Source organism: Candida oxycetoniae, assembly GCF_023343755.2.
Source record: "Candida oxycetoniae strain CBS 10844 chromosome Unknown scaffold21, whole genome shotgun sequence".
Lineage (NCBI taxonomy): Eukaryota > Fungi > Ascomycota > Pichiomycetes > Serinales > Debaryomycetaceae > Lodderomyces > Lodderomyces oxycetoniae.
The window spans coordinates 26,353-53,413 of record NW_026055450.1 but is presented as its reverse complement, the minus strand read 5'-3'; the positions used below and the strand labels follow the sequence as shown (position 1 = coordinate 53,413).

General features: G+C 36.9%; 8 protein-coding genes across 8 annotated transcripts; all 8 read right to left on the bottom strand. All coding sequences in view use genetic code 12, as the record gives it.

Moving 5' to 3' along the window:
* Window positions 1-527: 527 nt before the first annotated feature.
* KGF56_003103 (bifunctional 4-hydroxy-4-methyl-2-oxoglutarate aldolase/oxaloacetate decarboxylase) lies at window positions 528-1,472 on the bottom strand (the record flags this gene model as incomplete). The annotated part of the gene is made up of 1 exon (XM_049324402.1): window positions 528-1,472. One exon carries the CDS (start codon window positions 1,470-1,472, stop codon window positions 528-530), a length of 945 nt encoding a protein of 314 aa, XP_049179812.1.
* Window positions 1,473-1,577: 105 nt separating this feature from the next.
* KGF56_003102 (uncharacterized protein) lies at window positions 1,578-2,480 on the bottom strand (the record flags this gene model as incomplete). Its single annotated transcript, XM_049324401.1, has 1 exon — window positions 1,578-2,480. One exon carries the CDS (start codon window positions 2,478-2,480, stop codon window positions 1,578-1,580), a length of 903 nt encoding a protein of 300 aa, XP_049179811.1.
* Window positions 2,481-2,620: 140 nt separating this feature from the next.
* On the bottom strand, window positions 2,621-3,436 carry RPA34 (DNA-directed RNA polymerase I subunit; the record flags this gene model as incomplete). The annotated part of the gene is made up of 1 exon (XM_049324400.1): window positions 2,621-3,436. One exon carries the CDS (start codon window positions 3,434-3,436, stop codon window positions 2,621-2,623), a length of 816 nt encoding a protein of 271 aa, XP_049179810.1.
* Window positions 3,437-4,005: 569 nt separating this feature from the next.
* KGF56_003100 (uncharacterized protein) lies at window positions 4,006-4,644 on the bottom strand (the record flags this gene model as incomplete). Its single annotated transcript, XM_049324399.1, has 1 exon — window positions 4,006-4,644. One exon carries the CDS (start codon window positions 4,642-4,644, stop codon window positions 4,006-4,008), a length of 639 nt encoding a protein of 212 aa, XP_049179809.1.
* Window positions 4,645-7,207: 2,563 nt separating this feature from the next.
* Window positions 7,208-8,134, bottom strand: MIR1 (Mir1p; the record flags this gene model as incomplete). The annotated part of the gene is made up of 1 exon (XM_049324398.1): window positions 7,208-8,134. One exon carries the CDS (start codon window positions 8,132-8,134, stop codon window positions 7,208-7,210), a length of 927 nt encoding a protein of 308 aa, XP_049179808.1.
* A 1,098-nt stretch (window positions 8,135-9,232) lies between these two features.
* CDL1 (Cdl1p) lies at window positions 9,233-11,407 on the bottom strand (the record flags this gene model as incomplete). Its single annotated transcript, XM_049324397.1, has 1 exon — window positions 9,233-11,407. One exon carries the CDS (start codon window positions 11,405-11,407, stop codon window positions 9,233-9,235), a length of 2,175 nt encoding a protein of 724 aa, XP_049179807.1.
* Window positions 11,408-11,939: 532 nt separating this feature from the next.
* Window positions 11,940-15,068, bottom strand: WOR1 (transcription factor WOR1; the record flags this gene model as incomplete). The annotated part of the gene is made up of 1 exon (XM_049324396.1): window positions 11,940-15,068. The coding sequence occupies one exon, from the start codon at window positions 15,066-15,068 to the stop codon at window positions 11,940-11,942; it is 3,129 nt and encodes a 1,042-aa protein (XP_049179806.1).
* Window positions 15,069-22,473: 7,405 nt separating this feature from the next.
* On the bottom strand, window positions 22,474-26,122 carry KGF56_003096 (uncharacterized protein; the record flags this gene model as incomplete). The annotated part of the gene is made up of 2 exons (XM_049324395.1): window positions 22,474-25,146; window positions 26,120-26,122. The coding sequence occupies 2 exons, from the start codon at window positions 26,120-26,122 to the stop codon at window positions 22,474-22,476; spliced, it is 2,676 nt and encodes an 891-aa protein (XP_049179805.1).
* Between the last annotated feature and the right edge of the window lie 939 nt (window positions 26,123-27,061).

Here is a 27,061-nt window from a genome sequence, read left to right as displayed (position 1 = left end):
AATCTCACTCTTTGAACAAGGGATGCTCTACAAGGGAGACGAGCGAAGCGAGTCTAGTCGATAGAAGAGAGTAGATAAAGAGTACGGACGAGCGAAGCGAGTCTAGTCGATAGAAGAGAGTAGATAAAGAGTACGGACGAGCGAAGCGAGTCTAGTCGATAGGAGAGAGTAGAGAAAGAGTACGGACGAGCGAAGCGAGTCTAGTCGATTGAAGAGAGTAGAGATAGAGTCTAGTTGATTGAAGAGAGTAGAGAAGGAGTAGAGAATAGAGAAGGAGTAGAGAATAGAGAGAGAACAGTTTAGTTTCTAGACTATCGAGCATGTAAACACAAACCAACTTGTAAACACGCGGGTTTGTAAACTAACAAGCTAGTCTGTGTGCTCCACTATCTCGCTCTACTCGATAGTGTCCAGTAGATACAATTATCGTTTATCAAAAATAGGTCCTTTCCATCTGTGAATACCTTTTTTTTCAGGGAGATGGTGCCCCACTATCTCGCTCTGCTCGATAGTGTTGCTAGTCAAATCTAAATCTTTCCTCTCCAGTGCTTTTGCGACTCTGCAGCGGGCTTACCCTTTTTGATATCCTCGCTAACTTTAGTATCAGCATCTACTCTCTTTGGGATGTAGTCGAGTATTTTACTCAACTGGTTATCGTCTTTCAATTTCACAACACCATTCTTATCTGCAATTAAATAATCACCAGGAAAAATTGTCAAAATCTCTTCGGTCATTGAGGGGTCGGAATTGGTTACTTTCACCTCTAACGGGACATTGATTCCTACAACTTTGACTAAGGGTCCGGGGGCACTGGTGCCTACTCCGTATGACCAAACGGGGTATTTCAAATCATTGTGCTCATCCAAGTCTCTAATCCTTCCCAAGATAACGGAACCATTGGCTTTTCTGTATTTGGCTCTAGTGGACATCAACCCACCGTATAGTGCGTTATTGACCTTGACATAGGGTGCATTAATGGTTTGTAACGCCAATGGTAGGCCAATTACAACAATTGCATCCTCTGGGACATTATCTATGTACGACTGTTTCACCGCAGGCCTAGGATCCGACTTTGGTGCATAAAGCACAGTATATGCTTTGCCAACAACGGATGTCGATTTGGTCACTGGTGAATAATTAACCAAATTAGGAATAAATCCGCCATTTGCGATCCCGCATTCGTTCAAGGAATCAGAAACATCACAAGGTGTAAATTGGGAAAGAAACAGAATAACCTCTTTGGGTGCTAACTTCTTGGTAACTGGGGACGCAAAGTTTGTCAATGACGACATCTGAAACGACGATTCAAGTTGAGCAATAATGTGAATAACGATAACTGCTACGCCATATAAAACTATACCACAATATATTACAATCAATTTTGTGTCAATTTTCTTTTTGACCCCGGATTTTTTCACAAATTTTACTTTTACAAGTTTCTTACCAGTAAGCGGTAAGCTCGTTTTGCTCATTGTAGTTTAAGAGACTTCATAAATATACTCTTGTTTCAATTGACGTCTAAGCTACATACTTTACATATAAATAGAACTGAAAAAGGAGAGGCGGTGTAATTTAATTCAGTCGTCTATGCTCAATCTTTTTTTCAACTCGGAATAGGTTGTTTTGTCAACCAATTCTGGACAATCCTCGAGACTTGCACCCTCATTTTCACCAGCCAGATTTTTTGGTTCTGGTACCTGATGCCCTATTTCGCCCTCTTTTGTACCTTCATCAAAGGGAACCAGATTTGTTGGAACGCGAAAAGTGTCTCCCAATTCATTTAGAAACTGAGGATCCAACTGATAATGTTTAGTAATCGATTCTTTACTGAATCTGGCATCTTTCAAGTCTCTTAGGATGGCAGTAAGAGTTTGTGGATGAACCATTGTTTTTTTAGTCTCATTTTGTGTCTCTTTAGTAGCTTTTTCATCCTTGATTTCTTTTTCACCAATTTCGTAAAGTTTCTTACGTTTTCGTAGTTGTTTCAAAGAAAGAGCATTGTAGTCAAGGGGACTCTTAGATTCCAGCGTTTTTATTTGTTTTCCCAATTTGTTTATGGACTCTATGAACCCCGCTGATTCGTAAGTCGAGGTGCCCATTTCATGAGGATCACCACCATCTTTACCTCCGACAACTCTGTGAGACTGAGCTTGGATTTTCTTGTGTAAAAAAGTTGGGTCAAAGGATGTAGATGTATTGGCTCTGAAAATTGATTTGGTCTGGTTTAAACTATCATCTGAAAAAGTTGTTGCTTCAGAAATGACTCCATTTATAGGTGCTTGTGGAATTTTGTGGTGTAATTGATCAATCGTGCTCTGATGTTGTTGCACACTAGGAGGCAGAGACAGGGGCAGAGACAGAGGCAGAGACAGAGATTGGGGTAGTGGGTTAACATTAGTCCTTTGAATTGGTTTATTTAAATTTGTAGATGCAGTTTTCGCTAATATTCGCCCAGACTGTTTCGAAGCAAATGATCCCATATCTGCCTTACTAGTGGTATCAAAAAGAAGAGATGGTACATTACAAGTCAAAAGAAATCTTTACAAGATCATTTTTGCATTAAATTTTTTTTTTTTCCTTCTTTCTTTTACTTTATACATTTTCTTTTACTTTTCCTTTTTCAACTCTTTTCCTTCTTGCTCTTACTCTTGCTTTTATCTTTCTTTTCCTTTTTATGCTTCTTTTCTTTCCTTTCCTTTCGGTCGCTCTTTTCGGTCGTTATCTTATGCTTGTTTTGCTTTGATGACTCAGTAGATGCAATTTTGGCCTTTTTCAACACTTTCCCCTCTAAAATATCACCTTCTTCACCTTCTTCATCCTTCTTCTCCTCCCCCTCCCCCTCCTCCTCCTCCTCCTCCTCCTCCCCCTCCTCTTCACCAAAGGCTATGCCACTAGTTAGATCATAATCATTTTGTCCATACCCGGTAGGGAAATGCCTCATTCTCAATTTCTTAATTTTCGGCACATTGTTTCTGGACACTGTAGCTTTCTCAAAATCTATGTGTGGTACATCAACAACTTCTCTGATATTATAGAATCGATTAAACTTATGATCCGTAGGTATGAATCTACCCTTTTCAGCAGTGAAAACAGCATGCTTATTGTTACCATTTACTTCCTTGGTGGAAGTTGCTAAATGTTTGCTATCTACAAAACTCAACTCCTCATTTATTTCAAACGATGATCCGTTGATTTCAAATGAATCTGCTTTCTTATTCTTTGCCAATTCAATCGGTAAGCATTTCAACTTATCTATAGGAAAGCCTTTGGGTGTTCTAATTAACCATAGCTCTTTGTCCTTAATCTTTGGAAGACCCGTCAGTTTAGTGACTCTATGATAGTGTTTAGGTGGTTCAAAAGATGGTTCAGGGGAGCTTGGCTCCTCAAGATCAGAGTCATCAACATACTCTTTAGATTTGTAAGAAGTTCGTACCATTTTTTGCTTCAGTTTTTACCTCAAAGTACGTTAAAAGTGCCCCCCCTCTATGATAAGTGTCTGCGATGAGCTTAACTCTGAAATTTTTGAGATGACGTACTGATATTTCGCAGCTACCTGAAAAAAAAAATTATCTACAGAGACCGATTCTTTTATCAACTTGAGCTTGAACAAACGGGTTGACACTTTCGAGCAGAGCGAGATAGTGTCAATCAAACCAACTTCAGCTTGAACAAACGGGTTGACACTTTCGAGCAGAGCGAGATAGTGTCAATCAGTGAGTGCTACTCCACTATTTCTATCTCGCTCTACTCGATAGTGTCAATCAAACCAACTTCAGCTTTAACAAACGAGTAGTTTTTCTTCTTTAAATACTTCAATGTATATTCAGAATTGAAATGGTATAAAAATTAAAATTACATACTGTAAACTACGTAACATTCGAAAAATCAATAATAGCTTCAACGTCTTTCAAGAATACAAAAAAAATCATCTTTTTATCAAGTTATTGGTAACCAGACATCTATTTCAGGTGAGAAAACCTTTTTTTATTATTATTTTTCAATTGATTAACGGAAAAATTTGTTAACCAAGTTTCCTCTCTTGAAAAATCCTCCAGCATTGGTTTCTGGGGAGAATGAAATTGGGACACTCAATTGGACCAGTAATTTGACATCGTAACTAACACCACTTGGACATTTGGTGGTGTTTTTTGGGTTGAAGTATAAATCATAGTTGCCAGTGATATTGCTGTAACCGGTACTGTTTCTGCTAGCGGTAACATTGCTTGTATCCAATTCTGCACAAGCCAAGAAGCTGGTTGAGTTTAAGAATGATAACCAACCGTTGGTGATTCCGAAATGTTGACTAGCAGATCCGTTTTTGGTGGTAGTTTCAAGTAATTGGGTTTTGTTTGATACAACAACGTTGCTCACAGAAGTGATGTTTGAGCCATTGGTAGTTGGCAAGTTCAAGATGTATCCATTATCAGCTTCAATAGTACCGAAAAGAGCCTTATCGTCTGAACCTAACTTGATGGAGCTTCCATTGAACTTAACCAAGTGTGCATGGAATGGCTCTCCCTTGTGGATGGCAATCAATGAGAAAACTGGGGATGATGGTGCAAACAATCTCTTGTTCAATGGTGCAGCTTCAACTTGCAAGAACAAGCAGTAAATGGCAACTAATAAAGTAGTTAAAAAGTTCATTGTGAGATCCAATAGTTCTTTTTTTTTTGGTTGCGAAAAAGGTAATACAGTTGGGTTTTTTGATGATTATAGTAATAATTCTGAATTTGCAATCATATTTATATATCGTGATGTTCGGAAAAATCGAATAGGAGAAGAAGAGGGTCTGGACATATTGAAAGCAATATTAAAAAAATAAAATAAAAACAACCCCAAGAGCTAACGCAATTTGCTAGTCCCACTTCCCCGATGCAAGGTTTATAGCACTATTGCTTCTGTTTGCTCCTTCTTTGATAAAGATTTGCACGGTTTTAAAATACAAAGAAAAAGAAACAAAAGATAGAAAACACAGAGTGGATATGCAAAAGAAAAGAATATTAGAGGAGAAAAAAGGATACAATAGTGAATAACATGTCATGAATCATAATAGCTTTTCCCGAAGATGGCGAAAGAGGTGTAAAAGATTTTTTTAAATGGATCACCGAGTCAGTAGAAAAGACAAAAAAAAAAAAAAAGAAGGGCAATGTAGCAGAAGACAGCAGGATAACAAAAATAGTAGACCACTGAGGCTGTGCTTGGATCTCTTGCTTTTTCTTCTTTTGATACCAAGAGAGAAGGAAAGGCTCAACAAGTCTTTGCCTTTAAGGACTTTTCCTTCTTTTTTTTTCTCTTCTTTGAACAATAATGTTCTAGCCATAGGGATCATCTAAGAGGGTCTTTTTTTCCCTCTCAAATTACGTGCATTTTACATCTAAACTTTTTTTTTAGACCCACTAAAGACCTATTTTGGGACAGATAATTGCTAAATTCATCAATATGAAAACACTTGATACCGTTAATGTCTATAAATGTGTATATATTATTGCTGCCACTGCGTCCCAAAAATCCTTACCTTCTATGCCGCTTTTCCCAATTATTCCAACTTGAAAACAACAATCATGCAACAATATGAGTGAAACGTAGAAGCTGCTATAGCACAGATATGGGAAAAAAAAAAATTAAAATTGGTAATGAGAAAAAAAAAGTTTTGTAAAAGAGAAGTTTGAATTTTATAACCGATCTATTCAAAGTCACCAGAGCAAACTAAGATTGTTCAACTGCAAAAGCGAAGGAGAGGAGAAGGTTTGAAGAATTACTAAAATCTTTTTTTTTTTTTCTTTTTTAATTTTTGTTTTGTTTTGGATTCACTTTTGTTGGTGAACTTGAATGTGGCTAAAAGTTGAATGAGAAGGTATGTGGAGTCGGAAATGATATCACTGTAGAATATAGTGATTATTTAGTTCTAATGCTCGGCTCAAACGGTTTTTCCGATATATATACACACACTGTCTCTCTCTGTCACACACCTTCTCTCTTTTTGTCACACAACTTCTCTTTTTTTGTCACATACCTTCTCTGTTGTAACAAGCTACTGAGTGTTGCTCCACAATCGAGCAGAGTGAGATAGTGGAGCAACACTGGCAAGAAAAGAAATAGTTCAAGTAAATCCCAATTTTAACCAATTGGAAACAAAAATGTATAAATGTTAACAATTAACCGCCAACTTTTACCATCCCAGAAGAATTGCTTGAAAATAATAATTTTTTTTTTTTTTTTTTTTGCTTTTGATTTGACAGCTAGAGTCATGCGGGAAGGGTGTTTGATTTAGATAACATAAAGCAAATTATTGTGAAGGGGACAGAAAAAGATTTACGGGAGATACCAATAACCCTATGGCAGCTATCGACACTATCGAGCAGAGCGAGATAGTGGAGGAGCACACTAGCTGTCATTGACACTATCTCGCTCTGCTCGATAGTGTTGCAATCTCACTCTGGTCGATAGTGTTGCAATCTCTTCACAAGATAGGAAATTCTTAACGTTCATCACGTGAGAAACATTGTAAACAAAAATGCAGTCACAGATGCTACAAGCACTTTTCATATAAAGTTCAAATCCGTCCAACGTTCATCTAGCCTTTTGCTTATGTCGTTGAGCTTTCATATATATAATCATTGACCTCAAAGCATTGCTAAGAATCAATCTATTCTAATACAAGTTTTCATTCCTGCTTGTTTTGATTTTAAAGTATTTGCAAAATTCGGTCTGTACGCAGTTGATGCGGGATTTCTTTTCGTTTTGGCAGCAAATGCAAAACACATATTTAGAAGATTATTTGTTTTCTTGATGACGTAACCAAAATGGTTTTAGTCACGTGATAACTATGGAGAGTTCTTCTTCTAAGAAGTTGCAAAAAAAAAAAAAAGAAAGGAAAGTTAGCCTCATCACCCATTAATAAGAAGGTATATTTTATTTTTATTTAAAATGAAGCTTGGGTTAAGGTTTAGATGCATATATGTACTTTCTTGGTAGATTGTAAAAAGCGACAAAAAAAAAAGGTTCTAAAAGTGCATACCCATATAGAGGATGGCCAGAAAAATTCAGGCCCTTGGTTAACTACAAAAAAGTTTTCAAACTATACAGCAGTAGTGTGTATATTAATAAAATGTCTATGAGGATCACAACAAAAAGAAGCTTTTTTTTTATTTTTGGAAAAATCGATGAAAAACAATGTACATGACTAAACAGTGCAGAACCACTCAGCTTATAATTCAACTCCTGGAGGACATTGTAAAGTCTTTTTCAATGAACCGTAAATGGTGAATTGTAAAGAAGTCAATGTACCAACCATAACCAATCTGGTTGGTAAACCAGTAAACGAACCTCTGAAACCCAATTGTTTAGCCAATTGAACTAACAAACCTACAGTTGATTGACCTGGAGCTTTCTTGGTCTTGTTGACCTTAGACAATAATGTATCGGCTGGCTGAGAAACAATAGCGGCAGCACAACCGGCAATGATACCGGCACTCAAGTTAACAGCAGTTTGAGCTCCGTTGGACAATTGGTTTCTTGGAGTTGGAATGGTATTGTAGATTGCTTCTGCAGCTCTTTCGAAAACCAAGAATTTAGCAATATTGTATGGAATTTGCTTGAACAAAATTGGAGTGAAACCATTGTAGAATGATCCAATACCTTCTTCTTTAGCGATTCTAGAGAAACCACCAATCAAACCATTAGCAAAAGTTGGTTGAGAAACCAATCTGATTCTAGTGGCTTCTAACGGACACAAAGCAATATCAGCGAAAAATTCAGCTAAAGCAGATGAACCAATGTAAATGGAATTTTTGTAGTTTTTGGCGGTATCGTATCCCAAATAAGTAATAAATTGCTTTTTGAATAACTCGTATCCACCAAATTTGAAAGCACCTTGTAAAGAATAACCCAAAACAGTTGGACCCAACCCAGTCAATAAAGCACCAACACCTTCAGATTTGATGATCTGTTTGAAAGAACCAACCATACCTTTGTTGTAAACCTGAGGGTCTAATTGGATTCTTGTTTTAACGACATCAATAGGTGTCATAGCACCATGTGTAACACCACATCCCATAGCACCAGCTACAGCAAATTTCGCATAATCCGAAATAGTATAATCAGGAATCTTTGGTTGTAATGGCTTAACAGACATAATGATTGAATATATAAAAACCTTACCTTTAGCAAAAACAACTAATGGATACCAAGAAGTAAAAGAAAGTACTGGTGATATTAAATGAAAGAAGAAAAAAAAAAATTTCAAATGTATACGAATATGAAATTTGAGAAACGTTGTTAGAGGAAGAAAAAAAAAAAAAAAAAAAAAAAAAAAAAAAGAAAATTTAGAAAAGTAATTAAAGGTAGAATCGAGCTGAGCTGGTTGGTGCATGAAGGGAAGAAGATACGTACCCAAAAAAAAAAGAGTATCGGTTCATGGACATTTAGGGAGAGGCCGTAGATGAAAATAGTCTCTATCTCTAGAAGATGGTACTAGCCTTTTGGTGCTAAAAATCCAGAACCACCTTCCCCCAGGTTTTCTTTTTTGTTTGATTTATAGCATTCTAAGACATTTGATTGGCCATCCCGGCTTTACAGCATCGGAAAAAAAGATTATTTCACGAAAATAACTCCGGGACGGCAGGTGATATAAAAAAAAAAAATTCTTGCAACCAAATGGTAAAATGAACAATCAATAAAAGTTCTCCTTTCATTTGTATGTGATAGAGGTTGTGGGCCAGGAATATCATACAAAATTTACAAATCGTTCATTTCAACATCAATCATAGAAACCTTAATGTAACGTGCCTCTCTCTCTCTGTAGCTAGTGTCGGTATACTCAGTGCTGCTCCACCATCTCACTTCGCTCGATAGTGTCGTGCCTCTCTCTCTGTAGCTAGTGTCGGTATACTCAGTGCTGCTCCACCATCTCACTTCGCTCGATAGTGTCGTGCCTCTCTCTCTGTAGCTAGTGTCGGTATACTCAGTGCTGCTCCACCATCTCACTTCGCTCGATAGTGTCGTGCCTCTCTCTCTGTAGCTAGTGTCGGTATACTCAGTGCTGCTCCACCATCTCACTTCGCTCGATAGTGTCGTGCCTCTCTCTCTGTAGCTAGTGTCGGTATACTCAGTGCTGCTCCACCATCTCACTTCGCTCGATAGTGTCGTGCCTCTCTCTCTGTAGCTAGTGTCGGTATACTCAGTGCTGCTCCACCATCTCGCTTCGCTCGATAGTGTCGTGCCTCTCTATTTTCTAAAAGTTAATTCCAAAGCCAATCAATGCATTTCTATTCATTAAAGCAGCCATTGCTGCTTTTTGAGAACTTCTCTGTTTCGTAGTATCAATTCCATATCCTAATTTAACACCTTCTACGCTACAACAAGTATGAAACTCCAGCCCAATGCGGAATTGTTCATAATCAGCTTTTAATTGCATTGGCCCTAATTTTGCATAAAGGTTATTCTTAGCCTTCATATCTACATCTCTATGAGATAATGGAATTACAGGAATACTAGGATCGAGATTTAATGACGAATACTCGTTCAGCTGCGGCTCGGAAACTGTGTTAGGGTATTTTCGGTACAAAAGGGACGTTGTGTGTGCCGGGGAGGAGTTAATGGTCGAGTTAGAGGAAGTGCTCTTAGTGGTGGTGCTGATAGGTATTGTTGCCGTTGTTGTTGACAAGCGCGTATTTGATATAGGATTGTATTTTTGTGGTTGATATCGATCATATCGGCCTGATGACGAATGCATATATTGATCATAACGACCAGGTTGAGAAGTTGTTGTTGTTGTTGTTGAGAATTGATCATAAGATCGATTTAATGGAAACAGTTGCTGAGAAAACTGATTGCGAGTTGAAGTTACTGTTGCGGGCGGCGGCGGTGCTGTTGATGATTCCTGTGTTGGCTGTAGGAGTGGAGATGGTGGCGGTGATGGGGACGGCGATGGTGAGGATGGTTGATGACGCAAACTAGATGCTGGTGGTGCTGGTAGTGCTGGTGCTGATCCGGGTGGTGAGTATTCTTCTAAATCCAACCTCATTGCAATTGGAGAGGCTCTCGATGATGATGATGATGATCGGAGACCATTTGGTGCCATTAATGGCGATGGAATAGAACTCGACAAATTTGCACCTTCAATTTTGGTACATGGTACCAGGCCAGTATCTGATACTGTAATGTTCTTTGGTTTCTGATTAGCAAGATAATTCTCTTTCATTATAGTAAACACTTTAACAATCTTCGTTTTATCATTGATAATATCCATTGCTGCTCTATCTTGAGCCTCTTCAAAACTCGTCACTGATGATCCAAGTCCCAATACCTGATCATTCACCAAAATTTCAGCAACAAAAGGATCGGTTTTCAGTTGGATGATTTTGAAGTTTATATCCTTATATGGGAGCTTATTGATATTAGTAACCAGTTGAAATAGCGCTTTTAATTCAACCATACCAATTTTTGTCTCTGGGTTACTATTACCGTAGTAACCATTTGAACTTGATAAACGGTTAATCATTGGCTCATATAATCTACCTAACCACCTTTTGATTAAATTAATATCCTTTTCTTCCATTTCCAAACCAGCAATGTATGAAAGAAAGATTTTCCCAATCACATCCATTTTCTCTTCAGTATCCGCTTCGTTTGATAAGTTATACTTTATTGCATCTACTAACCCATACCCAAAGGAAAATTTCGCGAGCATTTCCCTAGACATTAGTCTACTTCTAATAACAGTAAGATCTTCTTCATACACATGGGGTAGTTTTTCATCCAAGATTTCGAAAAGTAGCCATTCTAATATAGCTCTACCTCGAATTGATAATTTCCCATTATGACTATTGCTAAGTTTCAGGATACTCAGTTCAACAAAATCTGAAAGCTGTCGATATGATTTATCCGTTGTGATTCTAATGAGAAGTTTCTGGTTGTTAATCTTGGGTAATGCTGGAGGATATGAATAAATATCCGCATCAACAAAACCACTGTTACTCCCCTCTTCTTCCTTCATTTTTTTTCGACTATTGCCAACACTATTTTCTGGAACAAACTCCAAGAAATCAGCCAAACCTCCATCCAGTAATCCCGTGGCAGTTTTGAAGTTAATCTCACAAAATTTGTGAATAAGAGGTAGTCTTCTGCGATCATACAATTGTTTCATACGAACAGCGACTTTGATCTGAGGTGAATCATTTACAAGCTCTTTTAATTTATCAATAGTCATTTTCATTTCATTTTGATAGAGAGGAGAACCGCTCTGTGTTTCATTGCTCATTACAAAGTGTGATAAACTCTTATATCGTTCCATTGTAGGTGCTGTAGATAGCACTAATTTTAAAGTAGCTTGACATTGAGAGACATGTGCACGTAATTGACTTAGTTCGTCCACTGTTTGTAGTAGCGATTTATCCGGTATCGACATCTTTGTCTCTAATAATGGCTTCACTTGGTGGTCATTCACTTGGAATTATGTGCACAGATTTCGTGGGTCCCCTCCCCCTCGTTTCTGTTCTTTTCTTCTCCAGCTTACAGAAAAAAAAAAGAGAAAAAATAACGAGGTTTAACTCTTAATCAGTCCTAGACCTGTTGATGGGGTTGGCAATGGGCACAATACCTATTTAGCAACTAAAGAGATGTGGTATTGTCAAGCTCACTCGGAAAGAATACAGTACAGCGAATATTTAATTTTTTTTTTTTTTTTTTTCTTCTCACTGAGCATGCGTGCGGCGGCAACGGCGGCGGCTGCGACACTTGTGGCGGTGGTGATATAGTGCAGAGCTACAATCACTGTAGATATACTACATCCAGACATACCAGCTCATTGTCAATTCAATAAAATCAAAGTAAGTTAACACAAGAAGAATAAAAGCCTATATAATATAAGAAAACAATGATATCCATATCCATCAAGAAAAGAATGCCATTCATATACTGTTGAGACGTTTGTCTTGTACCTAAACAGCACTGGAAAAAAATGTCGCAGTGGAATTACTATTACCAGTACCCTCTGTGCCGCCAGCGCTACCGCCAGCACCACCGCCAGCACCACCACTAAGACTCTCACTCGGATCGTCATTTCCGTGTGCAGCAGATATCGTACTTGCAGAGCCAGCATTTGAACCCGCACCGCTAGCTGAGCTAGCATTAATGGCGCTGGTACCTCCTAAATGTCCTGAAGTCTGTAAATAGTGTGGGGCAGAAGCAATGCCTGTTGTAGATGTAGAAGTAGCGGTCGCCATGGGTGCAACGTGTGCAATGTTTGTTGAAGATGATGAGGTGGTCCATTTATTCTGGTGGGGGATAGTGGAGGGGGGATACATTTGATGTTTGACGGGTTGATGATTGTACTGATGTTGTCGATTATATGTATTGCTGTTGTTGTTGTTGTTGTTGTTGTTGTTGTTGTTGTTGTTGTTGTTGTTGTTGTTACTAGTGTTGTTATTGCTGTTAGTGTTGTTATTGTTATTGTTATTGTTGCTGTTGCTGTTGCTGTTATTTGCAGTCGTTGTTGATGAGGAACTAGTATGAGTATAATGGGAGTCAGGAGCTAATAATGTTGATGTTGAAGTATTCAGTTGCAGATTAATAGTAGGAACGATTGAAGTAGTTGAAGAAGAATTCAGATTTGCAAGACCTCCAATACTGCTCCCAGAATTGAGACTACTTGTGGTTGTATTTGAGTTCACATTTGCATTTGTTATAGTAGATGAAATTGTATTGGTGGTTGAAGAGTATCCATCATTACTACTACTGCTTGCAATGGGCACCGAATTAGTAGATGAGCTATTATTACCATACCAATTTATCCCACCAATAACGCTGCTGCTATTACTATTTCCATTATTACCTCCAGTGAAATTGGATGTAGTAGGAACTTTTCCTGAACTGCCTGAACTGCTGTGAGTTTGATTGCTAAGTTTCCGAGTTTTACCAGCTATACTATTGGAAATTGGTATACTACCCAAACTGCTGCTTGATGAAACTGGAGGGTGATATAATCCACTACTCATCGAACTAACGGACCCATTACCTAAAGAGTACTGATCAGAGGAAACTGAACTAAAATGGTATTGTGGGTATGCCGATGCAGTAGTTATACTTGTTCCTGGAGTTGATCCTGATGTTGCAGTTGCCGATGATGGAAATACGGTTCCCGACAGTGCCACCACTGTAAACGATGGTTGTTGTTGTTGTTGTTGCTGCTGCTGCTGCTGCTGAGACGTGGATGCGTTGGAGGAGCTAGTTGCAGAGATTGCATTTGTAGATGCTTGTTGAGGATAAGGTTGCAGTTGCAGTTGTTGCAGAGGCATTCCCGGGTAATGATTATGGTACATTTCTTGAAGATTGGTATTGCCCAAAGATAGTTGAGCTATATTGTTAGGCTGAATGAATTGGCTATACTGGGGTTGCAGCAGCAGCTGTTGCAGCTGTGATGGTTGCAGTACTTGCATTTGCATTTGTTGCAGTGAGTATTGATTTGAAGTTGAAAATTGTTGCAGCAGTGATTGTTGTTGAGGTGCTTGTATTTGCATTTGCAGTTGTGAGTATTGACTTGAAGATGGAAACTGCTGTTGCAGCAGTTGTAGTTGTTGCAGTTGTTGCGGCAGCAGTTGTTGCATCAACATATAATTATTAAAATTAGGTGCAATAGCCATTGGATACCCAGCAACTTGCACTGGTTGATGAGTTCCACCAAATGGGTTAATAAAATTAAGATCACTATTACTACCAGAATCATCTTCTCTTTTAATGAATGTTGCGCTTTCTACAGTTGGGTAATACTGTTGAGGTACTTGCTGCTGCTGCTGCTGCTGCTGCTGTTGTTGTTGTTGTTGTTGCTGCTGTTGCTGTTGCTGTTGATGTTGCTGTTGTTGTTGCAGCATACTTCCATTATTATACTTGCCGTAGCTCAATTTCAAATCATTGGCTGCGGTATGAGTGCCAGCTGATAGTTGAAGTTGGATCTGTTGTTGTTGCTGCTGTTGCTGATGACGTAGATGGTGCTGTTGCTGTAGTGATGATGGAAGAGGTTGCTGTTGTTGTTGTTGCAACATGGACATATTTTGCAATTGATAATTCCCATCTAAGAAATAAAACGCCTCATCCTCAATAGATACTTTCCCACCTAGTGAACTATCCTTGACTGCGGTCCATAATGAAGGTGAAATCTGGACATGTTTATAATCTGTTTCAGAAGGTCTTTGTAGTTTCCCATTCATTACTTCTTGAGCATTATAGTAGCTTATTAAATGTATTGTTTGTTTTTCTTCTCTTCTATCTAAATGAAGGTCTTTTGTCTTTGTGGTTAATGACAATGTCTTTTTGATTAGTCCTTGATCTTTGAAAACATATGAAGTTACAAGAGGTCCACTTAGCAAGTTCTTGGTATAGTCCGAATTCTCATTGATGCCACTACTATTGCTATATGAGTTTGATGCAGGTATTGTGTTTGGAGGTATCAAACGGTGGTGAGTAGTTGAAGTTTGACCGTCACGAGATAGCAACAGTTGTTGCGAGGAAGGGATAGGCGAATTTGATATTCTTCTATGATGGCCTAGAGGATCAATAGTGTGATCTTGATGTGATTGGCGGTGATTATAGTGTTGTAGTTGGTGTTGCTGCAGTTGTTGGCTATGATGATGAGAGAGCGTGTGTTGTGCATGAGGTAAGGAGTCTTGATGAAGCATTTGGTGCAGGGAATGATGCAACTGATGCAGATGATGCTGGCTGGTTGTGCTAGTTGGAGTTATATTAGTTGGATTACTAGTACTCGTTTTCCTCTTTTTCTTCTTGCCATCCTTATCATCTATAGTATTTTTATCTAGTTCTCGATATACTAAAAATCGACCCAATATTCGTGAAGGTGACCAAGCAGTGCCATCAGTCCAGCGTTTAATCCCTGAATGCTCCTCAATAAATACAAACACATTTCCTGACTTGATTAATTGGAGTCTTTCCTTTTCATGTGGCCTTCGTGGCACCAATTCTAATTGTTTATCTAAAGTTTCCTGAATGACTAACAAGGCATCTTTAGTTGATCCTATATAGCCATAAAAAGTAGGTGATAGTTTTGATGTCGCCATTTCTTTAAGCAAAAAAATGAAAATGGAAAATGGCAGAAATATTGAGATATGTTTTTTATTTTTGGTTTGGTTCCTATATGTACTTTTTTCAAAGAAATTTGGCTTTCGCTTCAAGTCTCTTGCGAATGGCTTTAAGCTTTGTTGTCTATGTTTAAAACTCTTGTTTCTTTGAAAAAGTGCCACAAGGTTGGTTTTTTGCAATCGAAAAAAAAAAAAAAAGAAACAAATGGATTGAGCTTGAAGGGTTCGATTGTTGAATAGTTTTGTTAAAAATTGAAGAATCAAACTTTTAGTGGAGGGGATAACTGAACATATATATATATATATATATGTGAATAAACAAGTTATGTGCTTGTGCCTGTGCTTGTGCTTGTGCTTGTGCTTTTGATATTGTACTTGTGTGCGTTTAATTGTTGCTGATAGTGCTTAGGTGGTAGTGATTCCAAAAGAAAAAAAAATTTTGCAACTATTTTTCTTCCCCTGTTGCTGGTGTTGAACTTTATTATATTCCAGCAGGGTTCTCTTACCCGGCGGAATATGAACAAATGGGAAAAAAGGAGGGGAAGTCCTACTGTTAAAATAAGGTAATGGAATGTATGATATGGTATGATAATGTGATGGACCGTGGGTATTTACAATAGTGACCAAAAAAAAAGGGACCCCAAAGATTGAATAAAATAATATGTTTCAAATTGAGGTCAATTTTAATAGAATATTTTTTTGGTTCCCTTAGAAGCAATAAATTTTGGACACTGCAAGTGGTTATTATATTATTGGCAATAGTGATAATAATATAATTGGGAATAATAATCTATTTGGTTAGGTATGAGTAATGTGAATAAATATAAAATAGTGAATAATTCAACGCTATAGTAGGAAAAGGGTGTGGGTAATGTGACACACTTAGTTGTTGCATATAATATTTATTCTTGTTCTATTTTTTTCTGAATTTTTGATTGAGTGTTATGAAAAGTACCAGGTCGTAGCTGGGGCGGACAGGCAGGCGGTGGTAGTTAGTTATGGAATGATGACTTTACAATTGGTCACAATTTGGTGTTTTATCTGACACTCTAATAATAAAATTATTCTAATACTCTTTGAGTTTAGCTAAACAGGGAGAAAAACTATTCAAACAAAAGCTTTGTAAAAGCTTTGTATTTTCCTTGTAGAATTTTGACTGTACGCGGTCAATGGTTATATCTTACCAGATCGTATACTCTATTATGTCGAAGCCGATCAAAGTAGTTAGGGTTATTTGTATTGTTTAATCCTCTTTTTCTTATTGTACTTCCCTTCTCTTCAATCAGCAAGAAACGAAGTAAATCTAGTTGGGAATAACAGCTATTGCGGCGGCAAAAAAAAGCCCCAAAAGAAGATCTAACAAGTGGATATTATATTGTAGTTTGCCGCTGCTGCTTTCAGCTTCAGCTACTTCTAACCAATGGTAAAAATGGCGAAGATGAGATGCACTCAGTTATTAAAAAACTGTATCTGGCTTAAAAGAAAAAAAAAAAAAAACCGTGGATAAGGATTTAAAAAAGTCAAAAGTCAAAGCTTGTTAAAAACGAAATTTAGCCCTGATTAAATATCTCCAATGTCAGTTGAATGTTTTGTCAATTATAAGTCTAGTCAACGTGTTTGTGAAGGAGTAAAAATTTGCTCTCCCTGTAATATTTGTGGAGGAAAATACTCAGTGAAAGGAAAAAGTATTAAAAAAAAAAAAAAAGTTAAACTCCTGTAGTTTTTTTGGTAAGAAGTTGATATATATCTTGATGCCTTTTTCTTGTAGTTAAAAGGAGGAACAATGCTCGAAAATAAAGTGCAAAAAGGAAGGGAGGGGAAGGAAAGATGCAAGAAAATGACCCAATTTGATAGTTAATATTTTTCTCTGACGAGAGTAAATGAAGACGATGAGGTAAAACAAACAATGAAAAGGAAAAAGGAGGATGAAGAAGGAACGGGAAAAGAAGGATAAGGAGGATAACAACAACAATAACAAAACACTGGTGCGTGTGTAGCTTTTTCAAAGTTTTTTTAAGCTTTAAACTTTGAGTGCTTTTGTCTTATATATTTTCTTGGGTCCCTTTTTTTGAGCTTGTATTTTCAACTTACAAGCTTTGCAATTTGGCAATTTTTATTGAAAAAAAAATGATTTTTTTAAGGTTTTGAGGTTTGAAAATTCAGTTGAGCTTTTTGTTCACTTTGTGGAAGAAATGAAAAATAAATAAAAAAGCATAAATAACAAGGGAAAAAAATAATTGATAAGCAGGAAGGCAATGTCGAGTTTTTTTCAACTGGTACTTCCCTTCCCCCCCTCTCTCTTTCAATTGATGATGTGACTTTTTTTTTTATTTATTTATTCCAAAATTGGATAGTAGAACTTCTGTGAACTCTGAAAATTTGCAAATTGCAACTGCAATTGTAGTCGCGGGTTGGTTATGGTTATTGTTTTAGTGGACGTTTATTGTGGTTGTGGTTGTGGTGGTAAGCCGTTAGCAGAAAAAAATCTCCTTATTTTTTGGGCAATGGCCTCAAATTCTCTAGCAAAGCGCTGGCTTTACAAATTGAATGCCTCCTTGAGTACACACGGGTTTGAATAGCAAAGGGGGAAGAGGCCAAAGTTACCTGGTTATTTAGACTTGTTTCTATTAGGTTTTTCTGTCAACCGATACCATAATATCAATAGCCAAATAAAAAACTTTAAAATAAAAAACACCCTGTTTTGTGATAAGTCTGATTTCCAGTTAACCTACTAGTACTGTTCCTTATGTGACCCAGAGTTACTGAGTGTAATTTATTGGATTCGCGCCAAGGTGTAAGGAGTGGGCTTGAATTCGAACAAGTCTTTTTTAGGTATTACAATTCGGCGTTACAAGGTCCCTGAAGATGAACATACTTCTAGAACTCATTAATTTTTAATAGCCCTTCCTTTTTTTTTTTTTTTTTTTTTTTTTTTTTTTTTTTTTTTTTTTTTTTTTTTNAACCCATTAATTTTTAATAGCCCCTCCTTTTTTTTTTTTTTTTTTTTTTGTTTCTCTTTTAGTTGTGTTATAGTTAATAAGTTTTTGCTTGGTAAGTTAAAAAGGCAAAATATAACCTGAGAAAAGGGTTTGCTGTTGCGCGCATGCCTTCATTACTTTATCTAGTTTATGCTCCAAATCGGAAACAGTTCCCCTCTTCTTTTTAAAGGACACTGTCGTGTATCTTATCCACGACAGTTTGCGACAAATCACTTAGAATCCGACTATGATAGTGTAGCTTTTCTTTTTTCCATCAATTAGTTGAGTGTATTGAGCAACTCATTTCAAGTTTGAAGCAAATAGCTATCAACTTTGGACACACACCGATCTAGTTGTGTGCATTATAGAGGAGCTGTTTTGTAAAAAAAAAAAGTACAACAATGGTGAATAGAGAAGTGTCGAGATCTGAAGATGGAGCCACTAATTGAGAGGAGTAACTTTTTCCTAGAGTCGTTCATATATGAAAATTGCCCGCGATGAGATAGGTGATTATTTCTCAAGATTTAGTTAAGAGTAGCTTCTAGTAATGGACAAGTTAAGTAGACTAATTCATTAGACAAAACAGATATTAGATATCTTTGAAGAAATAACAATTCTTATCTCCATTACTTCGTTATCAGTTATTCTTTTTCTAAAGTTATGAAAACTAAATGTTTAGTTATTTCTTCTATATTTCATCTCTTAATTTGCACCCTTGAATGTCGCATTTTATGTCGTACATAAAAATATAGCTTACATTGAGGTAACTCACGTGCAATAACGTGAATACTGGCTTCTTCGGGTAGCGTGTGCAAGGCCCTTACTCTTCAGGCTCACCTAATTAACAGGTTCATTTCTTTTACATTGCAATTATTTTACTTTGTAGTAATAAGGTTTGTAATTTTTATGTTTATTTTTTTGTTTCAATAATGAGCAAAAAAAAAATGCAAGTAACAAAAAGCTTTCCTTCTCCTCACCAAAAACCTTACTTTTGAAAATTTAAATTGAATAATCTTATTGTTGTAGTTATTAATGCTTAGTTCACTTTTTAATTTGCTTGGTTTTATGAAAGTAAGAACTTTAAATCCACATGTAGGAAAAGTACTCAGAGGGTAGGATTTCCAAACTCTATCACTACCCGATTACTAAAAAATAAAAACACATATCAGTAGACTAATTATCGGTAACCAATAGCACCTGTACTCTATCTAAATAGTGAAAAGAGAGCTCACTTACTAACCTTTCAATTTAAAAAAGCCAATTTTAAAGTTCCTCGATAATATAAATTATAATTCCAATTTAACTAAATAATAGAAATAATAATAAAGCTTAATTAGAAACATTTTTAATTTAGTCACATAATACTAAATGACGCCTATCACATACACGCATATATATATATATATATATTTGTATATATATTTGTATAGGCATATGTACCGTTGCACCGACAACAGTCATGCCAACCGAGAGTCTGAGGGAAACCCAAGACTGGTATAAGCTACAATTTTTTGAAACTGACTTTAACTCTGATTCTGAGCTGATTCTGAACTCATCTCACGGTCTTGGAGCCCTGGTTTAGATTTACTTTTCTTGTTTTGGGTCACACATTATTTAAAATCACTCATTACACAAACCTTGACTCACACCATTCCATATTTTTCTTTACTACTACACAATTTAACCTTTAGCTTTTTAATGTTGGAATAAACGCCTATTGGTTTACCATGTCCAAGATCTTGTCATACAGTAGCTATGACAATTATTGTATTGTCAAAAACTGTTGATTACAACATAAATGGAAAAACTAACCCCCTTCTTGCCCCCCCCCCCCTCGTCTCCCCAATATTTTGTTTATGCTAAATCTTAATGACAAAATCTAACTGGTCACTTTCAATGCTCTTGTTTACATACAATGAAGCTCAAAAGTCGATGAGATCTCTTAATAAAAGCATAATCTATCTAAACGCACGTTGCCCTGCATTTCCTTTAGTCCAACGCTGTCAAAAAAAAATAGAAGAAAATAGACTAAAAGAAGGGACTATTACAACTAAACTAAGTTAGACTTACATATATGTATAATTTGCGCTACCATGTGCGTATCTTCTGGTTTATGGTTTTTTTTTTATTATTGCATTGTTGGGGTAGGGGTTCATTCCTTTTGTATTGAAATCGATGAAATCAAAATTTTAACAATCATACTCAATGCTGTTAACTGTATAGAGTTTTTTTTCCAGTTTAGACTTGGCAGGGGGTGTGTGTGTGTGAGGGGGTGAAGAAATCAAATGGGCTTATTTCCCCCCGCCTCTCATGTATGTGAAACTAGTAACAATGAAAAAAGATCATTTACAGCTAGTAAATACATTACAATTAAGGAATATCCCTTGGTCAATGTAACTTGGGTTACCAAGAGTGTGATTTAAAACCTATAGTTAAAAAAGATTGCGATACACAATGGGATGCACTTATCTAAGGGGATGAGGGGAGAAGGAGTGTCTTTAACACTAGATCCCGATGTTTCTATTTGGTAGTATTCCAAATTGTAATCAAATAAGAACATACTTGGGTATTCATCCAAAAGAACGTTCTTTTATTGAAGAAGGGGTGGATAATACGCCAACGGTTAATGCAACAAAAACGATCTATGTATAGGAATGCATGCAAAATGTATACAATAAAACTTGGTCTATGGACATATCTGGATTACTTTAATAATTGCACTAATCTACCATTAAAATCAATCTTTGATAAATTAAATCAAACCCAGTTTTTTTTCTTTTTCTTTTTCTTTTTCTTCTTTTTTATTTTTTTATTTTCAGTATTAGAGCCTAAGTAATAATACTCTTTGGCCCTTCCTGAACTGAATTTAAAATACTATATCTTTAGTTTTCAAATCTATCTGGTATAATAAGGAAAGGTTGCTTGCAAATTTAGTATTTACAGTTTGGATAATATGTATTGTCCCGATTGTTATGTAATTAAACTCTGTGAAAGATCTTCACTCCTCCAACTATTGTGAATTTTAACTATCTTCCCGAAAAAACTTTAACTTCGAGGTTTACGGATAGTGTGTAACCAGGAATTTAATACATTGCCGTGGTTTCAAATAAACAAAGAAAAGAAAAATTATCCATAAAAAGAAAAATTATTCATAAAAAGAAAAATTATCCATATTGTCGCAAAGACAATTTTACTTTGCAATCTCATCTTCTTTGCAAAGCCGCGATTAATTTTGTCGGAAAAATTATTGAAAACTTTGTTTTTTGTTCTCAACTTTACTTAGCGAGTGTTGGACTAGTCCTTGATTCTTGTTTTGTGTGTCTCCCAACAATGGGCACAACTTGCCCGATGTTGACGTTTTCCTATGCAATGAAGCTCCTTTTCTCTAATGTTTTTCTGCTTACGATACAAACTCGCGTACTGTACTTTGTGGTATTGAAATTATACGTTATATTAATTGTAAGCGAAATTTGGTTTTGGTTGTAGAAGCATTAAAATAACCTAGTTTTTTTTTTTCAAAACTATGCTAGGTTAGTATTTTTTATTTAGTATGTAATTATATAAAAAAGAAGGTATTAGATATGATTGAGCCTTACTCTTAAGTGAGAACAAAGCTTACTAATAGGAGTAGCGAAAGCGTGGTTGTTTAATGCAAACAAATGCAAAGAAAATGTCTTTAAAGAAATTTTCAATTTGTTCTCAATCCTACAATGGACAATGAATAGTTGGGCAATACTACAACTATCAAACCCGTGTGTCATTCAGATTCAAGAATCAGTATATAGTATTATTTCCTCTTTCAACTAAAAGGAAAAAAGAAAACTTAATAATTCATCTCATATTTCTTTTTTGCAGCCAAAAAAAAAAAATAATAAAATAAAAAATAAAAAAATATAAAGTATTGATAATCTACAATTAATGCCTTAATCAGTGCTACCAACTTCGACAAAATAGTTGCTGATATTTGCACTTGCACACATTTTTTTAGCATTCTTTTCAACATCGTTTTATGGTTATGAGCTCACTGCCCAGCAGAGCGAGATAGTGTTGTAAGAAGCTACTGAGTGTTGCTCGATAGTGTCATGAGTCAATATGCTCCACTATCTCGCTTCGCTCGATAGTGTTGTAAGAAGCTACTGAGTGTTGCTCGATAGTGTCATTAGTCAGTAGGTTCCACTATCTCGCTTCGCTCGATAGTGTCATTAGTCAATATGCTCCACTATCTCGCTTCCCTCGATAGTGTCGCTCGATAGTGTCGTACATTTTTTAGATTTAGTTGAAGTAAATGACGTGAATTATTAATTAAGTTATTTCAGGAAAAAAATAATAATTTATATAAAGAAAAAATATTAAATCAATCCTCAATTGATTTCGTAAACTTCCATGTTATTCTTAGAAAGGAATAATCATGAAACATCCTCATAAAACCTCGACAATGAATTATTCGACCCATTGTTCCCAAGCGCTCCCATATGATTGAAAGGTGATGGTCTTGTATACCTTCTCTCTTCTGCATCCTCTGTGTATTGTTGAACAGGTTGGTACTCACTACTACCATGATTAATGTAATGCTGGTGATGAGTATATTCACCCGCACTATTGTTACCTCTACTTTCGTCTCCAGGTAATATAAACGATTCATCATCATAATCACTTGGATGGAACTCCTCGTCGGATGAGGATGAGCTTTCCTCAGTATCGTAGTTTGAACTTGGCACAGTTTCTTCTCGAACTACTTCAGATTCTTTCAACGGTTGTGGATTCGTCACGGAACTCCCGTATCCCTTCTGATAAAATGGTTGTTGTTGTTGTTGTTGTTGTTGTTCTACTTCTTGATGATGATTATGGTAACCATGTTGTACTTCACCTGACTGATCTTCTTTGAAATTAAAGTCACGCGGTGAGGCTAAGGGATGGCCATATGAAGTAAATCGGTTATTTGCTGATAATGGTGACAGATCGGCAAATGTACTATTACTATTATCACCAAAAGCATTGGGTTCTGCCAGGTAAGATATGGAAGAACCACGGGTATTAGCTGATTTTCCAAAATATGATGAATTTCTAGCTGAATTTCTCCCTGAAGTATTCATAGTAGTTGCATTATTCGATGGTCTAAACACGGAATCTAAATTATTAGCATTGGTGACTCCACGATATGCAAAATCTCCATCACCTCCATCGTCATCGTCTTCCACTACTACTCTGCGCGCTTGTGGTGTGGATCCATATGTTTGGTTCTCTAAATCATCGGTACTTCTTAACCTTCGGAATGTGCCTACTCCTGCAGCTGCGGCACCAGCACCGGCACCAGCACCAGCACCAGCACCCATACCAACATCAGCTATTGATCTGGAGTTTTTACCTAAAAGCTGCGAATTCAGTGCTCTGCTGCCATCCCTAGTTATCCTATTCCCGAATCCTCCAAACATGGTTTTAAACCAACTCATCCTGGACTGTTTCATATTACCATTTGGTGAGTCGTGGAAAATATGATCATGCTTATCATCTAGTGAAGTATCTTCTTCATCATCGTCATTATTGTCTCCTCCACCACGGCCACCACCAACTCCTCCTCCTCCTCCAATAGCTCGTGCATGTGCACCGCCGGTAATTGCACTATTGAAATCTGGCGATTGGTTCGTGATATTTCTTCTTCTGCGTTTTTTGAAAAATAAAAATATGACTACTAAACAAGCAATGACAATTGTGCCACCTATTGAACCCACGAGACCGCCAATCAATTTAGAATTACGCTCGGCAGTAGAAGTTGGATGGTCTGCAATTACTGCTGAAGTGGGAATAGCAATCACAGTGGTAATTGTGGTGTCACCATGAGTAATGGTTGATGTATAGGAAGAAGTGAATGACGTTGTTTTGCTATGTTGATTCTTGGACGATTCTGTTGAGGATGTGAGAACTCCGTCCGTAGAAGAAGTGGAGGAAACGGATGATGATGATGATGATGATGTGGTAGTGGTGGATGAGACTGAAGAAGGTGAAGATGAAGAAGAAGAAGAAGTGGTGGTGGTGGATGAAGAGGAGGATGAAGTAGTGGTAACGAGGGAAGATGAAAATGTGGAGGAAGTTGTTGAGGATATGGAGGATGATGTGCTTGAGTCTGAGCTTGAGGAGGTCAGAGTACTTGTACTTGGAACAACACTTGATTCTGAGCTAAAACTTGTGGATGAAAGGTCTGTAGAAGACGAGGATGAAGATGCAGCAAGTGACGACGACGACGACGATACGATGGCACTTTCTGACGAAGATGCCGATGCAATTATAGTTGAAGAGCTAGGGGACTCTGTAGAAGAAACATTGTCACTTGATGGTGTGGTATATACACTTGATGACGTATCACTTGACAATAGCTGTGAAACAGCGGAAGGGGATGAAACTTGAGAAAAAGTGGTAGCGGCGGGAGATGACAGATCACTTGGAGTAGTAGGTGTTTGCTGACTAGTAGACAATTGTGATGTATCAGAAGATGTGGTAGGTGATGATGCTATGGGTGAGAGCGACGACAATGGTGATACTGAGTTCAAGCTGGAAGTAGTTGGTGTTACTAGTGATGTTGTGTTTGAATCAGACATTGTCAGCTGAGATGAAGTAGAAGGAGATGCAGTAATCGGGGAGTAGGAGCTGGTTGTGATTGGTGTAGGTGTAGATGCTGAAGAAAAAGTAGGTGTAGTTGTAAAAGCAGATGTGAATGGGTCCCCAGTTGTAAGAGCAAGGGAAGTTTCACCAATAGACGACTCTACACGATTTTCTGTAAAAGACGAAATCGTGGACGGAGGTGTGTTACTGGTCAGCAAGAAAGACAAATCTAATGTTTTTTCTCGCCTATTTGCACTAGCAGTTGATGAACTTGTTTCTAGCAAAGATGACGGTAAGGTTGGTGAGGAGGTAACAACGGCAGCAACGGCTGTAGCAATGGCAGTGGTGGCAGCAGAGGTGGTGGCGGTGATGGTCACACTACTAAGAGTGATTGCTGGTATTGAAGTATCAGCCACGAATGAAATCTTACACTGAAGTTGAAATGGGTGAAATATAGAAAAGAAAAATTTAAAATCCAAATGCTATTTGCGTTTTGTACCTACAAAGTGAGGAAACTTGTTGTTGACACTTGGTAGCAATATATATATATATATCTTGTTGGTATTATTTAGTTGAGATGAAAGCTTTGTGTCTGCAGCTGGAAAGCTATAATTAGATACGGAAAAATAATAAGTATTGAACAACAATAGAGAAGAAAAATAAAAAGTGGATGACTTTTGGCTGAGTGTTAGTACATCCTTTCCAGAGTAAAGGAAGTTTAGAAAGAGTGACTGGTTTGTATGAAAAGGGTAGTAAAGGATGTAAAGGCTGAGTTTGTAGTGAGATATGGTTGGTTGTAGTGAGATGAGTGAGATTAAAGTATATGTGGTGAGGCTCAAACGAGGTTGTAAAGATATGGCTATTTGATGAAAGAGAATAGGCGGATCTTGTTCTTTCTTTATAATCCTTTAGCAAACTTGTGATTTTCCTCTTGATTTGCTTATGTGTAAGGTCTAAGATTACTTTTGTTTTTGTAAAGAGAAAATCTCATTGCTAAATAGAGAAAATAGGGAAAGGGGGAGGAGGGGGGGGGAAGGAAAAATAGAAGGAGAGGTAGCTTAGGGACACGGGGGAAGCACGGGGGAGAGGCAGAGTTTATTACAACATACAACCATAAAAAAAAAGGGAAAAAGGCTGTACTCTGGTTTATGCTCTGCGTTGTAGCTGATCTTGACAGGTTATATAATCTGTCAAGATCAATAATGGTGGTGCTGATGGCTACCACTGATGTATTTTCATGCAAAATCAAGGGGTGGGTGGGGAGGGAGGGCTCTCTCGTGTTTCCCACCTCGGAGATATTAAATGGAAAAAAATTAGTTCTATTTAAAGTATGTATGTATCGATGCGCAAAGATAAAATAACGAGGGTAGTGTACTATACCCAAAAACGGCAGCTCATCTCTCATTGAAGACCTGAAATTTGCAAACAATATGAAGACAGCACAACAGTATAAACCATTGTTTGGAGAATCAACTGGTGAGGGATGAGAAGTAGTTGTTGAAAATGTTGAAAATGGTGGATAATATCATTGCTTTTTCATTTGCTCATAGACAAAATGTCATTTCAATTTGAGATCTTTTGCTTTTGTGTCTTCTTTTTATAGAGTCTGAAAAGAAATCAGACACTTTTCTTTATTTATTTTTTTTTGCTTCGCTTTTCTGCAGGCTCTATTTACGAGCCAAAAATAGCCTATCCTTGATAAAGACGATTTAGGTAATGCATGCGGTGGCTACTATAGTCGCACCCAAATGATCTATTTTCTTCTTGATTTCTTATTAGAGACAAAATTTCAGATTTAGATTGGTGATGAGGTTACTAAGTCTTGGGTATATTGATAAATTGCACTTTTAGTAAAAACTGTGTGTCGTACAGTGATACGCAACACTATCGAGCACATTGACTACACCGACGACACTAGTAATATAAGCATTATGTAGCCATATAAAAGCGACTCTTTTTATCACTTTTTCTCTCAACTACAACCCAACCTCTCTATTTACCAAACTACTAAATTAAAAGTTTCTAAATTTGAAGTTGCTTAATTTTAATCGAGTTGGGGGTTACTGCTACTCTAAACAAATTATAATTGGATTGTGATTTACCACTTTGTTGGCAAATTGTCGCCACGAAAACATTAAACAATAATGTCACGCAAGAAAGAAAAGTACAACTCCTCATTAAAAAAAGTGCAACTCTCCTTGATTTAGAAAAGAACAACTTTAAAACTCTCCTTGATTTAGAAAAAGAACAACTTTACAACTTTACAACTCTGCTCAATTACAACTTTACAACTCTGCTCAATTACAACTTTACAACTCTGCTCAATTACAACTTTACAACTCTGCTCAATTACAACTTTACAACTCTGCTCAATTACAACTTTACAACTCTGCTCAA